This window comes from Sipha flava, unplaced genomic scaffold (assembly GCF_003268045.1).
Source record: "Sipha flava isolate LNK unplaced genomic scaffold, YSA_version1 203_pilon_pilon, whole genome shotgun sequence".
Lineage (NCBI taxonomy): Eukaryota > Metazoa > Arthropoda > Insecta > Hemiptera > Aphididae > Sipha > Sipha flava.
In genome coordinates this window covers 697,475-715,249 of record NW_020272799.1, presented here as the reverse complement: position 1 = coordinate 715,249, position 17,775 = coordinate 697,475, and the positions used below count along the sequence as shown (strand labels likewise).

At 26.6% G+C, this 17,775-nt stretch overlaps 1 protein-coding gene across 1 annotated transcript; it reads left to right on the top strand.

The window, feature by feature from the left end:
- The first annotated feature begins 4,934 nt into the window (after positions 1 to 4,934).
- LOC112682420 (structural maintenance of chromosomes protein 2) lies at positions 4,935 to 15,163 on the top strand. Its single transcript, XM_025553020.1, has 4 exons — positions 4,935 to 5,078; positions 5,156 to 5,211; positions 9,089 to 11,958; positions 14,337 to 15,163. The coding sequence occupies exons 3-4, from the start codon at positions 9,096 to 9,098 to the stop codon at positions 14,978 to 14,980; spliced, it is 3,507 nt and encodes a 1,168-aa protein (XP_025408805.1). The 5' UTR covers positions 4,935 to 5,078; positions 5,156 to 5,211; positions 9,089 to 9,095; the 3' UTR covers positions 14,981 to 15,163.
- The last annotated feature ends 2,612 nt before the right edge of the window (positions 15,164 to 17,775 follow it).

Here is a 17,775-nt window from a genome sequence, read left to right as displayed (position 1 = left end):
GAAGTCTCTGATAATAATTCTGAACCAAATTTTGTAATAAACCCAAAAATATTACAAACATTATCATATGCGTTTGATCTTTTATCAAGTTCTGTAACTAAACCACCAATAATAACGTAAAAAGTATCAATCTCTAACTTTCTTATACCACAATAGTTTGAATTTCCTTCTATTGCACCATCCGAGAATTTTTTTTTCTTACACTTTTTTCAACACAGGGCAGAATATTTATTGATAATACTCTTGCTTTATTCTCAAAATATATAAACTTCTCTCTTAATGAACTAACATAAGTTTTTAATCCTTTTAATAAATTTACGGCTGTAAATAAATCTATTCCCGGTTTTTGAAGGTATTTACTAACACTGTTAAACTGCGATAAAATTTCACTCCACATAACTGCCATAAAAGCTGTTTTAAATTTTATCATTTTATTTTTCATTGATTTAACCTCATGACGATTTTCTTGTTTTTCATTACAATTTTCAAAAATATCTGTTAATGTACATATAATTCGGTCATAATTTAAGATAATAGCTTTACAAAACTCCGTGTGACACTTCCACCTAGTATTACTTAATGTTTTCAAAACGATTATTTTATTTTTCTCTTCCGATTTTAGACCAGTCAAAAGCAAATTCCATCTATGTGTCGAGGCCGCAAAAAATGCATACAATTTTTGAACAACACCAAAAAAATTGATTGCTTCTAAACAACTTTTCACTGCATGTGACCCTACTAAATTTAGGGAATGAGCAAAACAAGGTGCAAATAAAGCAACACTACATATTTTTTTTTATTTGAGCCTGTAAACCCTCATATATACCAGTCATATTATTAGCATTGTCATATGATTGACCTCTACAATATTGCAAATTAATATTATTATTTTCCAAAAAATGTATTACTTCTTCGGCCATTGAAATACCAGTATGGCTTAATATATGAATGTATGTTAAGAATCCCTCAACAACTAACCCTTTATAACAGTATCTAACAACAACAGCAAATTGATTTCTATGTGCTCTATCTGGAGTAGAATCTAAAATTAGACCGAAGTATTTAGTTTCTTGTAACTGTTTAGTTATTTCTAATAAAACTTCATTTGCCATTAGGTCAATTATTTCGTTACAAATACGCATCAAAAAATAAGATACATTGCCTGATCCTTTATTAGCGCGTTCATTCATATGTTGTTTTAAAAAGGGATCAAATTCGGAAATAACTTCAAGAATTCCAAGAAAATTTCCATTACTCGGAGAACCCAACCGTGAGTCATTACCTTCAAATGCTAACCCACGAACAGCCAAAAATTTAACAACTGATATTACACGGTGCAACACTTTAACCCAATACTTTTTTTCATTCAACATTTTTTCGGCCATAGTTTTGTCTATACGATGTTTAGTGTTTACACGATCTAACCAAATTAACATTGATTTACGATGGTGTGCACTATTTTCATGTTCTTTAACTTTTTCGTAAGATTTTTTCCAATTGTTAAAACCAGGATCAATAAAACTTGAATTATTTGATTTATTAAATAGTTTACAAACAAAACAGTAAACGTTGCCAGTTGGTTCAGAAAACATAAGCCATTTACGTGAGTGTATTTCACCATTAGGCAATTTTAATTCGAATAATGAGATATTTAATGAGCGATTATAATTTTTAAATTTTTTTCGGAAGAATGAAATTTTTTTGGATCCATATTCTGAAAAATGCTGGTCCTTTTAAGCAGCATAATTCTATAAAAGTGTTGATTAACACTAAAGGCCACATTCCCGGATCTTGATATGATTCAATATCAATTTCAATGTTATGAACATCCGAATTAAAATTAGTAGCAATCACTGAATTTTCTACTGCAGAACAATTGTTAGATTCATTTTCAGAAAAATTTAAAGCATCATAGTTTGAAGTGATTATTGTATTAGACATAATACTATTACTATCGTTATTTATGTTTTCAACATCAAGATAACTATTATTTAGAACCAAATCATCTTTATTATTTGTATTAGCTTCTACTTCAACTTCGTTCACACTGTTGAAAGTTTTAAAAAAATTCGTTAATTTAGGTAATTTGTTTACTGCATCTTCAGCCTCCTTCTTTAATTTTCGTTTTGCATAACCACTGAGATAAATCCTTTTTTTTTGTCAGACATTTTCAAATTTCAATAGTATTTATTATATACTAACAACGAACAAAACTCACGAACTCTACTAAAAACCAATTTAAAATCACAAGTCACGACAGTCAACAGAATGCTAACTAACGTACCTATTGTAATATTAATGTAAAACTCACCAACAAAATGTATGTAATAGAAAATACCTTAACGATTTGGTAGAGGTAAACAGTAAACTGTATAGTATATACCCGCGTTTAGATAAACTGAGCGTTCGCAAAAACCCGAGATATTTTTAAATAATGCACAGTTTACAACTGTTGCGATTCGTGTTATCATACAAGTGTTTAAACTTGGCCTATAGGTATACACGTTGATGATTAGCTGATAGAATGGGTAAATATAAATGGTAGTGTTTTTGGCCAACTTTATCTCAAAATGTAATAGCTTTATTTTATCGATTAGATGATAATTTTAAATCCATTACGAAACATGACTAATTTGTTTTGTAAATTTTAAACGAAAGAAATAATATCTTAAAAATTTACAATACCACTTAAATATTTAATTATCAACAGAGGCCCGGGGCCCCAAATAATATCGGGCCCGGGGCTGTAGCCCCCCTAGCCCCCTCTAATTTGGGCTCTGTCTATAGAGACAATATTGAAATTTGTAATTTCACATAAGTTAAACTAAAAGTGTAAATGTCGATTAGTGGATTTTACATATTTGACATAGTAAATGTTAATGACGGAAAAATAAAAATAATGAAACACAAGAGCGGAGCGTGAGAGGCGGTGTGTACGCGACGGGCGCCGAACGTGAACTGATTTTATTTTTAAAACAATTTTCACACTTGTAAAAGCCCAAGTATAATATAATAATTCATAAATAATACAGTCTGTATGCAGGGCCGTATTTAAAAATGTTGCGTTTTGCGTCAACCATATTTTTACACACCCCCTATCCCCACCAAAAAATAGATCCACTTTTTTCTTAACACATTTTTCACTATAAATCTATTAATTATCAGTTCTCGTTGATTGACAAAATATTATGTCATCAAACTCTGGCCGTATTATAGTACAAAATTTAAATAAAAAAAAAAAAAAAAAATAATAATATTCATTGATAAAATATTACACCGGGCTAGAAACTACAGCGGGGCCCCCCCCCCCCCCTTAATAGATAAATATTTGGCCGCCCAGGTCAGATATTCTTTGAACACGTTCAAGTGATTCAATCAAACCAATTTGCGTCGGATTCCAAAATATTGAAAAATATTTAAGTAATAGCCTAATAATCGAGACACAGTGTTTTGAAACAGACTTCATCATTGAATTTTTTTGTATTTCTAATTAAAAAACCAAGATTTTTTTTTGAGATTTGGAACGGATTTGTTCTATATGATATGAAAACATTATGTTCTATTGAAATACCACTACAATATCTATAATATTGTTGACTTCATTGAGTTTATCACTAATAATAAAGTAGTACTCAGAGTTTAGTTTAATTTGGGAGTAGTAAAACCACAGTTTGACACATTTCGATGAGGTTAATTTTAAGCCATTATTACTGAACCAAATGCTGTGACTGTTAAGATCATTCTATATTTTAATTGAGTCATCAATTGAATATATATATATTAGTATGCATTTTAGATCATCAGCAAATAATTGATAGTCACAAAAACTGAAGCATAACTTTATGTCCAAAACGAAAATAGCAAATTATAGGGGGTGAAACGTCGCTTGAACCATGCACCCTATTTCTGGGGCTGGACATTTTCGCAAGCTCACTGACCTCGTTTTAAGACTTGTTTTCAATTAACCACGTAATTACCTACGTTTTAATTTTTTAAACGAGTCGTCCTCGACTTTCTAAGTATATTAAAATAATAATCAAAGTCGTTGGTATCGCACTTTAAAATCTCACCCGAATCATGCATCCTATTTTTGGGTCTATGATATGCAACTTAACATACAATTTGATGATTGACAATAATGTAACAATTTTAGAAACCACTGGGCTTCCTCATCAAATATTGCTAGCGGAACATACGTTACGGGTATGGCAATAGGATATTAGCAGGGGCGTATTTAGACTTACTTCTAGGGCGACTCAAATTTTTTCTTTGATTCAGATTCAAAATATACAAGTAAAATGTTTGGTAATATTTAAATCAGGTGAATCCTTAATATTTGTAATTTTTTTTTAATCTAATGCCGGATCTACTTAGAATCGACTTTTTTTTTAACACCTGTCTGTGTTTTGAAAGTTACGCTTGTGTTTTATCTGATTTTTCACTAAGTATGGAAACTAAGTATCGTTATAAAATGATCCACATTAAAAAAAAATTTAAATGTGTATCTCACATAAAATCGATTCCTTAAATACGGATTCAGGGAGGGGCGATCGCCCTCTTCGCCCCCCACTAAAAACGCCTCTGGATATTAGTGTCTATAGTCGATACTATACTACCACATTAAAATTGACAAGCGGTTATAATAATGTAAATTTACTGTTATACAAAATAAGAACATCTTATCGAAAATATTTTTAAAAATATCTAAAGTATTAGTTGCACAAGAACTGACTGGTTTAAAAAAAAAAAAAAATTGATAATTTTAATAATTAGTTCAACATTTGGCGTAATCATCAGTGTCACCAATATCTATGTTGTTTTGTTCGTACTGTTATCAAATTATAGTTGATGCATAAACTGTATAAGCACGCAAGGAAATTGGCGGTTAAAAGATATTAGATAAGAAACAATAATCCTTTTGTTATTTGATATTAGAATTGTACTGTTAATAGTTACACTAATTCAATTTTAACTTAATGAGTTATTGTACGTTATTGTGAATATGCCATAAATTCGTGCACTTCGTTGTTTTTGATCCATGGGTTTTGATTATTAATTTTTTTTTGTGAATTTACATGGTATTTTATTTATTTTAAAATAGGTTTTCCTTATATTTTATGTTTTAATTATTTATATTCTTATGTACTGTTTTCAGCATGTAATCAAACACTTAAGTCTGCTTTGTATTTAAATACTTAAGTTATACTTAAAGTAAGTACTAGTTATTATCAACTAGAATTCTTTAGAACATTTTTCTATTTGTTCTATTTCTATTTAATAAGATATTTAATTTTACCTTATTTAGTCATACATATTAATTTGAATTTTTTTCTGTTTTTATTTTTGATTTTCTAATAATAAATCATTTTTTTTTCGTCCTTTGATTTGTCGCGTCCTGCGTAATCATATAATAGAAAATACAATATAAGGAGGTTCTCATCAATATCGAAACCACATGATAGCTTGATTGTTTAGTTAACAATAATATCACAATTACCTTGCACTACATATGGGTATGTAAGAGTATATAATGATACATATAATAACTGTCATAAATATTAAACCACATCCTGTATCTCTGCATCAATAATTATGAGAGATCTTACACACATACAGAATCAATAAAGAATTATCATATTTTAGAGCGCACACACAGAATCAATAACAACTCATCATATTTGTCATATTTTATTATCATTTTTCATATACACACACATTTGCATATATCAGATATAAAAGGGGGTCCCGAACAGGCCCTATTTAGACGAGTTTTGGCTATGCTGCACTGAGCACCTTCATGTCAGTGTATGTCATGGTCTGGACTTAGAAATATTTCCAACTAATTTTATAAAGTTCATTGTTAGGACTTACAATAATTTCTATAGTTTAAACATTTGGACTTAGAATATTTACAGCTAACTTAATTTATAGTACTTAGGATAATTTTTAACAGTTTAATAAATTAACTTATCATAAAGAGTCTTAATTATTTCTTTACTACACCTACATCTATGCGTTGACTAGACATTAGTACTGGAATCAACTGATCAAACGGTTGGCACGCAACAGACTATTTTGAATTGTAGGAGATGGGATTATTAATGCCTTAAATCATTTTTTATATTAATGTATTGTAAAAGTGTTTTTTATACCTAATTTTTGTTACAATTTATATATTGGATATGATTGATTCATCATTTACTTTAACTTTATCTTGTAGATTTGTCACCCATTCATTTAGTATAATATCTTTATCTAACAAGCAGAAAACAAATAAACAGCAATATTAATTGTTACTTCCTGTTTTTATTTTGTTTTCATTTTAAATTCTATTAAATTTTTTAATTTTTGTGTCTGTATATGATCTGAAGAACTGCTCTTTGTTTCAAGTCATATTTTCTGTTAACCTCTGTTTATCAAATTTATACGCCAAGCATATAGGCATTTTAAATTTAAATCTTTGAATTACAACATTTTTCGATCAATTTTAAAACTTTTTAATTAATAAGATTTGATGGAAATCTCGTTTTTTTCTTGAATTTTTTTTCATTTGAAATTTTACCTACCTTATTGTTCAATGTTGAAATGTTGAATTTTTATTTATATTTATTATGACTTAGGTAACATGTTACCTAAGTATAAAATGCAAAGTATAAATTCTTATATATGCAGTCAGAATTGAAGTATTAAATAATTTGTATCTGTGTAGTATGGTTAGGTTAGGTTTCCATAGTATGGTTAAGTTAGGTTTCCATAATGCCTAATTTTATTACTTTTGATAGTTCCTGGATTTAATTCTAAAAGGAATACAACTGTCTAATAAATATAAATAAATATACAAATTATATTAACTTAACCATTTACCAAAAAAAAAAATAAAAATATTTTTAATTCACTTTTACATTTTTTGTATATTTCTTATTTGATTAATATAACATTGTAGAAAATAAATGTATAAAATACTCATAGTAACTTTTATAGTTAAATAATATATATTCATTAAATATCTGTATCCCGGAGGTAAAGGAAACCGTGTCACAAAATAGTAATTTTACAGGAAGTCAAATTTTCAATTATTTTCGTCTAAAAATTTGTTTTTCTTTGTGACTAATTTAAATTGCTTTATTGGTCTTTATTTACATTACTTTTGATAACTAGATGTTGTGCCTTATACCTTTATATAGAGCAAAAAATGTACAAGGATATAAAGCTAACTAAATTTCTTCAAAAATGGACATGGTTTTCTTTGCCTCTGGGGTACAGATATTATTCTAAACCTATTAGGTTATAATTATTTGTCTGATTCTTCCAATTTTATTTTTCTTGTGTAATATAATAACTTTTTTGGTTTGCTTAAAAATATAATTTTAAAACCAACCAATATCTATGTTTGCATAATATTCAATTATAGATTATGATTATTTTTGTGAAGAAATTGTTTATAAAAAAAAAAATATATTGTTAATTTCATAATATATACCTTATTTAGATATAATTTTATTTAAATAATAGGTTTATCCAAACCAATAATATTTTATTACTCTATTATAGATTATTCTTGTTATTAATTTAATTTGGCACAATAATAGTAATGTATTTTACACTTTTATAATATTGTTTTGAAATCCAGGATTATGAACTATTTTCCTATCTGTTAATATTCTAGGTATTCTTGGATATTTCTTTTAATACACATTTATGCATACTTGAAGATATTGTTAATTTAATCATGGGAGATAATTGTTTTATAAAAAATGATTGAATAAATGTTAGTTAGGTATTGATTAAATTGAATTGTTATGTAATTTTTTATATTGAAGAATGTTGATACTAATGTAAGGGAAAAGTTATTAGCTAACTAAAATGGACCAATATCTCTAAAGAATATTAAAAAATATATTTTGAATTATCTTTACAGAATATTTAAATTGTATACAATACATTATATTTATATGTTAAGGTTTATAACCGCAGTCGGTGAATGTTGACTGTCATTAGTGTATGTTAGCATACATAAAAAATCATAGTGAATATTTCCAAAATAGTCTTTATGCGGTCATATACAGGTGATTGTGCACATTAACAAATATTGTTTGGTAAATGTTGACTACACTTGAAGCGTTATATATATTATAAGAATAAATTTATATCGCATTCAAATGTCTCGTGATAATCAAATAAGCACTGTACTGGAAGAACTAGATGAAGATGTAGAATCAAATGATAGTGATGATTATGACACTAAATTTGATTTCATAATAGTTTACCCGAATTGCATAGTTATAATAGTGAAAATTAAAGAGAAATTGATGATGAGTTTGATGATTACTGGTTATTGATCATTTTTTTTTTAGAATTATTTTTAATTTTTTGATTTTAAATAAACCTATAATATTTCACAATTTATAAGTATTTTTTTTTTTAATTTTAATTTTATTTTATTTTAATTTTTATGCATAACATTATCAATTATAAAAATGGAAATTGTGAAAGTAATTTTTTATGAAAAGTTTAACTAAAATTAAAGTTTAACTAAAAAAAAGCAAGATAATTATTTTTGTTTAAAGTGCTAAAAAGTACAATTAATGTATGTGAAGTTATTGTACATAAGAAAAAAAAATGTGGTCATAATAAATTATAATATAGTGAACAAATTAAATTTAATCAATTAATCTAAATATATTTATTATTTAACTGTCCGTTTGTATTTTTTATTAATTATTAATTGTAAAATAATTGTAATTACATCATTTTTATCCGTAAGTCAACATTTACTAAATAATTTATGTATATATTATGTCAACAGTCATCAGTAAATGTTTGCAATGTGAGGTATTTGTAAAAATAGACAACATTCACCAAAATAATTGGTAAAGAGTGACATGTTAATTGCCAACACTCACCGCTAAGCACTGATATACAACATATATAAATATATATATACAATATAATAATATTATTTTATTAGTATTTAACTATTTGTATTTAATGTATTTAACATACATTATCATTATGATTTCTATAAATAGCTTTAAATTATTTTAAGATTAATGTTTATGTATATATATAAATTTTTTTTTTTTTGCAGATAAACTATGCATATTAAATCCTTAGTTATTGACGGCTTTAAGTCGTATGGAAAACGTGTTGAGTTGAAAGATTTTGATCCAAAATTTAATGCTATAACTGGTCTAAATGGTACTGGTAAGTCAAATATTTTGGATGCAATTTGTTTCACTTTGGGAATATCAGCTATGAATACAATACGAGCTTCAACTATGCAAGATGTCATTTACAAAAGTGGACAAGCTGGTGTTCAAACAGCTACTGTTACTATAACATTTGACAATAAAGATAAATCAAGATCTGCCCCTCATTATAGTCACAATGATGAAATTGTTATTTCTCGTGAAGTAGGAATGGGTTCTAAAAATACTTACAGAATTAATGGTATTACTGTAACAGCTAAGAAAATTATGGACTTTTTTAATTCACTGCAGATGAATGTAAACAATCCTCATTTTATCATTATGCAAGGTAGAATAACAAAAGTATTAAATATGAAGCCTGTAGAAATATTATCAATGATTGAAGAAGCTGCAGGTACTAATATGTATGAATCTAAAAAGAAAAGTCTTGAAATGGCAGTTGGTAAGAAAGATAATAAATTAAGAGAAATGCGAAATGTTGCTGATGAAGAGATTCTCCCAGCTATAGATACTATTAATAAAGAAAAACATATGCTAGAGGAATTAAATATAGTTCAAAATCAATTAAAAAAACAAAAAGAAAAACTTGACTACTGGAACTATATTCGATACGGTACAGCATTTAGGAAAGAAAATTCTAAATTAAAAGCCTTAGAAGATAAATTTGGGAAAAAAAATGAAGATTATAATGATTTACAAAAAAAAGTTAATGAAATTACCAATCAAATAGAGGAATTAGAGAAGATAAAGGAAATAGAGTGTGGACAAAAAGTATCTAAATTTAGTAAAGAATTAGAAGAAAAAGAAAAAGAAAAAAAATCTATTCAAATTAAAGTAGATGTATATGAAAATAATATAAAAGTTGAGGTTCAAAAAATTATTGATCTACAAAAACATATTACGAATAGTAAAAAAGACCTTGAAGCAAAACAAAAAGAAATTGAAAATTTTAATAAGGTGAATGCAGGTTTTGAAGAAAATAACAAGAAAGACACATTTGATTTAGAAGAAATTGATAAAAAAATAAGATCTTTAAATTCTGGAAATATATATGCAGATGAAGACAATGGTTCGGTGCAAGAGAATATTAATAAATTTAATTTAGAATTACAAAATCAGGAATCAGAAAATCAACAATATGCAATAAAAATTGATGCATTAAAAAAAAAATTGAATCAACATTTAACTGGTATGAAAGAAGCTCAAAAAACATATGATATACAACTAGCTCAATTAACAGCTAAAGAAAAAGAATATGAAAAAATTAAGAATGAATATCTGAAAACTAATGAAGAATTAAGTCAGCATAATAATCTAAGACCAAAGCGTGATGGCTTACTCAGAGATATACGAGAGTTAAGTTCAAAAATAGAATCATTTGAATCAAACAATTCTAGTTTATTTTTTAATTATAATGACCCTCAACCAAATTTTGATCGTCAAAAAGTACATGGACTTGTTTGTCGTTTATTTAAACCAATTGATTTTAAGTATGAACTTGCATTAACAACTATAGCTGGTGGTAAACTATACTTTGTTGTTGTTGAAGATGATTCTGTTGGTAAAGATATTTTAGAAGCTAATAAATTTTCAAATCGTGTAAATTTTATTCCATTAAATAAAATTAAATCTAATAGTTTGCCACCAAATGTTTTAAAAATAGCTCAACAAATTGGAGGAGCTGATCAAGTTTTTTCTGCAATATCACTTATTAAATATGATCAAAAATATTCTAAAGCCATACAATGGATATTTGGACAAGCATTAGTTTGTACTACTAAAGAAGTTGCTGTTAAAGTTTGTTTTGACAGCAGAGTTAATAGGCAGTGTTTTACATTAGAGGGTGATCATTACAATCCAGCTGGTAATATTACTGGTGGAACTATCACACAAAGACTTGTTTTACAAGGAATAGCTAATCAAGATGAAATTATATCACAGCTTAAAACAAAAAAATCTGAGTTTGCACATATAGATAATAAACTTGTTGCAATGGCTAATTTGTCTGATAAAGTTCAACAACTTCAAGAAAAACATATTAAAGTTCAAGTAGAATTAGATAAAATTAGATCAGATGTACATTTGGGACAGCCTCATCAACAAGTTACTGAAGTAAATAGCATTAAACAGCAAATATTTGAGCTGGAGAAAAAGTATGAAGAAGGTAAAGCTAATGAAAAACAATTACAAGCTAAAATTATTAATTTGGAAACTAAAATGAAGAATGCTAAAAATATTTTAAAACAACAACTTAGTGATGCAGAAAAAACTAGAAAAAGTATTTTAGCTAAAATAAAGAACAACAAAGCAGAATATGATGAAAAAAAAAACAACTTTAATAAATTGGAACTTGAAATTAAAGACTTAACTAATCAAATGCAAGATCAAGAAAATCAGTTAAAAGTATTGGATACTCAGAAGAAAAAATTTGAAAGTGAGCTAACTACATTAATGTTAACACTAAATGAAGCTACAATTATTTTTAATGAAGTTTTTAAAATATATGAATCACAAAAAGAAAAAGCACTTAAAACTTCCGATGAAATTAAATTATGTATAAACAAAAAAAAGGAATTAAGTACTGAATTGAAAAATTGTAAAATAACTATTTTAGAAATGGATATGAAACTTTCAAAAGATAAAAAAATGGTAAATGAGCTAGAACAAATATTTATTGAACTTGGTAATAAATTGAGTGATGATCAAAAACATATTGCTGAAAAAATGGATTTTTCACATTTTAATTCTGGTAAGATAATATATTGTAAAATAGCATGTTAATTTGATTTAGTTTATTATTGGTTGTTGGAGTCTGTTGAGTACAAGACGAGGTTCTGCACATAATAACATAATGCAATAAGATAGGTAGTAAGATTGACTGAGATATTTACCCGAGTATTACTAGTTAGTATAGGCATGTTTTAGTTAGTATAGTATGTGAAGACTTCCAAATTTATATGACTTAACATTAATTAAACAATATATTAAATATTTATGTCAAGTATTGTATTTATTTTATTTATTTTTTTTTAAATAATCTATGAAATAATGTACTGGCTTCTCATTTTAAAAATATTTTAGGATACATTGTATCTCATAAAAAAATTCAAAGTGGTTCTAACTATAGTTTTCATAACAAATTACTGAAAATATAAATTAATTTGTGATGGACCATTTGGCAACCCTATACACATAAATATATGCTTATTTTAGAGGAAAGGGATGATTAATCTTATTCAAAATGATTGGGAGTTAAATTATGTGCTGTAAATTGATATATAACATATATCTTAATTCATAATTATTACAATGTGGACTTTGAGGGGGGATTGCTCTAATGCCCTCCCCTAAATTACATCCTAGGAAACCACTGTTAATGTATTTTATTGTTTACATATATTCAGAGCATACTGTACAAAACATAAACTTAAATTCAAAACTCAAATTAAAAATTTAGTTTTATTGTATTGTAACAACTGAGAAAATAATAAATTATATTTTGTACTATTTCAGATAATTTAAATCTATTTTTAAAACAATCTAAAATTAATCCTCATAGTTTTTACTAATGAGTAAGTAACATATGATTAGAAAACATGGGTATACATAGTTGCTTGGTTTGAGTGCAAATCAATATGTGTTTTTGTACTTTTTTTTGTTTCTTTTTATTTTTGTGTGAGAATATTTCTATGTTTCAATTTCATATTTGTTGTGTATTACTTAAGAAATCTCAAGTTTATTGATTCATAATTATTAGGGCTCAGATGTTTATAAAATTGCATATTTTTTTTATTTATCCAATTTATTGCTAACCTGGATACAAATGTAATTCATATTCTACTGAATCAAATAATACTATTTTAATTTTGCATATTTAATAATTTTGTTTTTTAATTGCATATTTTAGGATTTTAAAAATAAAAATGCATATTTCAGTACATTTTTTAAAAAACAATTTAAATTAACGAACTATACAATTAATTCCACAATTTGAGTATATAATTTTTATAGGTGTGGTAACTACAATCTACCACGCATTAGGGAACGTGGTTAGAGGCGGCATTTTACTACTCTGATAATTTGAATAAAAAAAAATTGAAGGTTAAGGATCTTGCATTCTTTAAATATGTTCCAATAACATCATTTGATGTAGAACGAAGTTTTTCACACTACAAAAATTTACTTAGTGATAACAGGTGTAGTTACAAATTTGATCAAATTAAAAAAACTATAGTAGTACAGTGTAATGCTAATAATGTAATAAATAATAAATAATAAATAATAAAGTAAATAAAATGCTATACAAATTTAAAAAATGTTTTTTTGTGCATAATTTGGTGTTTTTATTGGCTAAAAATGTATATTTTATAATATTTAGCGCATATTTTGATTGCATATTTCGTAATTTTTTAGTGCATAAATGCATGCATATTACAGTAGTTTTAAGTGCATAAACATCCGAGCCCTAATAATTATATATCATATATTATTTAATTAGTCTTACCAAATTTACATGATTATTAATCTCGAATAAATAACTTTCCAGTCTGAATTAGAATGTGCATAGCTTTATCTAGTTATGTGTCTACATATTTTAGGACTAATTATAATTTAAAAACTCTACTGGAATAAATCAAAGGATAAATTAGTTTGTTAATTTTTTAAAAATGTATTTATAAATCATATGTATTAATAATCTATTGATTTGAAAACTAGTTAGTTTAGGTTAAATATGTTTTATGAGTATTATTATATCCATTGGTTAATTGGTTATGAAAATCACAGATTATAGTATATTATTTAAGGGAATTATAAGTATTCTTTACTTATAAATTATAATTAATAAAATTATGATAATGAAAATGTCCATATTCAAATATTTCGGTTTTTAAATTTTAAAAATGTTAAGCTAAATTGTCAATTATCTATATAAATATAAATAAAACAATGAATACTTTTTTTAAATGTCAAAATACCCAATACTAAAAATTGAATTACTATTATTATGAAATTGCTGGATTGTTTTGATGTTTTTTATATTCAATGAACCAAATAAACATATATTTATATTACTCACATTTATGAATAATTAAAAATCAATTTGGTGTATTTTTTTATTGTTTATAGATGAATGTAAGCAAGTACTTGATGGTTTGCAAGCTAGATATGATCAAATATCAAAAGTCGTGGATCCAAGCAAATTGAATAATTTTCAAAAGCACATCCTAGAGTATAAACGTTTAGAAAAAAAATTGGTGGCAATTGAGAAGGATAAAAATAAAATAATTGAGATACTTGAAGAATTAGAAGTGCAAAAACGTAAACACTTACAAAATGCTTCTGACAATGTTAATTTAGAGTTTGGAAAAATATTCAGTAGTGTATTACCTGGTGCCGAGGCTTGTTTAAAACAAGTAAATAAAGATGATATTACTGCAGGACTAGAGATCCGTGTGGCATTTAATGGACTGTGGAAGGAAAGCTTAGATGAACTTAGTGGAGGCCAGCGATCTTTGGTTGCTTTATCTTTAGTATTAGCTATGTTGCTATTTAATCCTGTTCCTCTTTATATTTTGGATGAAGTAGATGCTGCTCTAGATCTTTCTCATACTCAGAATATAGGAAAAATGTTAAAGAAACATTTTAAACAATCCCAATTTATTATAGTATCCCTCAAAGATGGTATGTTTAGCAATGCTAATGTATTATTCAGAACTAAGTTTGTGGATGGATCTTCTGCAGTTACTAGAACTACTTGTAACCAATCATAAATGTATACTCATCATATTATTTTTTTAAACTAAATTATTTTACTATCATTGGTATTTGATTTTAAATAAAATAGAAGGTACATTAACTTTATGATCAATTAATATTTTCTAATTAGTTTAGTCTTATTACTTAACGTGAAATATTAATTTTATATGATTTTTTTTGTTCCAAAAATAAGATGCCATAATGTTTTTGTTTATTAATATTTTAAATTTAAGTCTTATACTATAAATGTTTGTAAAACCAATAAAACTTTGTCTTGATATTAGAAAATATACATTGTCAGTTCAATAAGTACTTATTTTAGTGTTGAATATATTCTTATCATCTGTTTGAAATATAATATGCATAGATGCAACTACTTCAGTACAACTACACCCAGTCTCAAAAACCATATAATAATATAAAAAAAAAACCTTTATTTGTTTTATTGTTTATATTTTACATTATTATAAAAAAGATAAATTGTTGATAATAAAAGAAATCTAAACTTAGAAAAAAAATTTTTCTTCTTGGTGAAAACAAAACTGTATAATTGTTCTTATTACTGGAATTATTTTTCTATCCCTTACAGTTACAAGCTATTAATTTATTATACTTTTATAAAATGCGTAAAATTAAATGTACATAATATAGTTAAAATGCAGTATTTATCTATTTCTGTAGAAATAGATAAATATTTAACCCTGTTTTTAATTGTTTTGGCTATCTACCAATATATGGTCTACTTAAAAATATGTAGTTTACTGTAATAATGTTGAAAGTATAAATATAAAAAAATTTAATTTATAAATGTTATACTATGTTATGTTTTACAAAAAAAAAAAAATATATAATTTTTTCAAATTATAAGAGTATAATTAAAAAAAATATAGGTGCATAGGTACTGTGACTGCATATTACTTGCGTCCCAAAAAAAGGAATATTCTGCAGGTAATGAATTCGACCGGTAACTTGCGTCCTGATATCGGTCGCAAGTCGACTATGTCATAACTTGGGCCCGAAATGATATGCACTAAGAATATACAAACAAAATTGTATGTTTATTATTTATTAAATTTATTTAATTTTAAAATGTATACAATTCATTAAATAATTAATATTCAACAAAAAATATACTTTAAAATTTATCAACTGTATTTTATATACCATGTATATTATTGAACTGTATAGAACTGTATGTTGTATTGAAATTAAATTGTATTTTGAACACTCATGTAAACAAAAAGTCACAAACGAAAATCAATTTAAACAAATCAAGCGGATTTTTATAATATTTTTGAAGTTACATGAAGAGTTACTATCGTATTGGTATTTTTAGCAAACTTCATCTTATTTTATTATATCATAAAAATCAAATTATATAACTGTACGATTCACGGAATTTACGATGGACATGCGCTAAGTAAAGGCGGTCACACTACGGTTTTATTTGACGGTGTACGGTGTGGTTCACACATTTTTAGTTCGTACACTGATGAACGACACACACTATCCATTTTGTATTGTTGTACGGTGTTCGAACACGGACCGTTTTTTTAAAAATGAACATTGAAGTCGACCACATACTACATAATGTTGATTAGTTTAAATTTAGTTTTTTTTACGTTGTCAACGTATTTGTCTATTTAATCGCATATTATGGCTACTGTTTTGCGCACCGTAAATTTAGCTTAAGCAGCTACTACCGTAGCATTAGTTCTTCAAATTAAAGGCGAAAAACAATAGAGAAAATGGACTAAAGATTGGCTACTTACTTGAGCGACCGCACATTCGTAGTTCGGCAAAACTCTAATCGCTCAAAATATTTTTATATTAAAGCCGGTGTTCCTCAAGGCAGTGACATCGCTCCTTTTTTATACAATGTCTTTACTCACGATATCCCAAAAACCTCTTTCACTGAACTCGGAACTTATGCAGATGATACAGCTATCACCATGTCTAACGAAAATCCAACTATAGTTTCTAGTATGATTCAACAATACCTGAACATAATCCATTTATGGACTAAGAGATGGAAAATAAAAATAAACGAGTCCAAATCTTCATACATCACTTTCACCCTAAAAAGGAAAACATGCCCATCAGTCACTTTTAATAATATAGCCATTCCCGTCTACACCGAAACCAAATATCTTGGTCTGATCCTAGATAGGAGACTGACTTGGGCCTCACAACTTGGGTATCCAACTATGGGGAGCCGCAAAACCATTGAACTTAGCAACTCTGCAATCCTTTCAATCAATATGTCTTTGACTTATCTTCTCATCTCCTTGGTACGTCACTAATAAAAACTTACACAAGAATCTCAGAATGGAACCCCTTAACAAAATCGCAAAAAACTTCTATAATAAATATCATAATAAACTCCAGTCAAATAAGAACCCTCTCATATTCAAATTGTCTTCTAATACACTACCTAACAACCCAATTCGTAGGTTAAAAAGAAAATGGTACAGAGATCTTTTAATTTAACTTCATCTTAACATTCATACTCATTCATTTCATTACACTACATTACAATAATAAATAAATAGTAAATTAATGCACATGCTGGGTGTCACCAATGGGTGCCTTCCCTTATCCGTCATACACGTTATTTTATATATATACCTATTTTAAAAAACCTATTTATTGTCAAACATTTGTATATATTGTAGATTACTTAATAAAAAAAAAAAAAGATTGGCTACTGAAAAAACCGCAATATTCCCTTATAAATTTAATAAACGAATTACGATTTCATCCTGAAGACTGCCACAATTACTTAAGGGTGAATAAAGAAACTTACTTT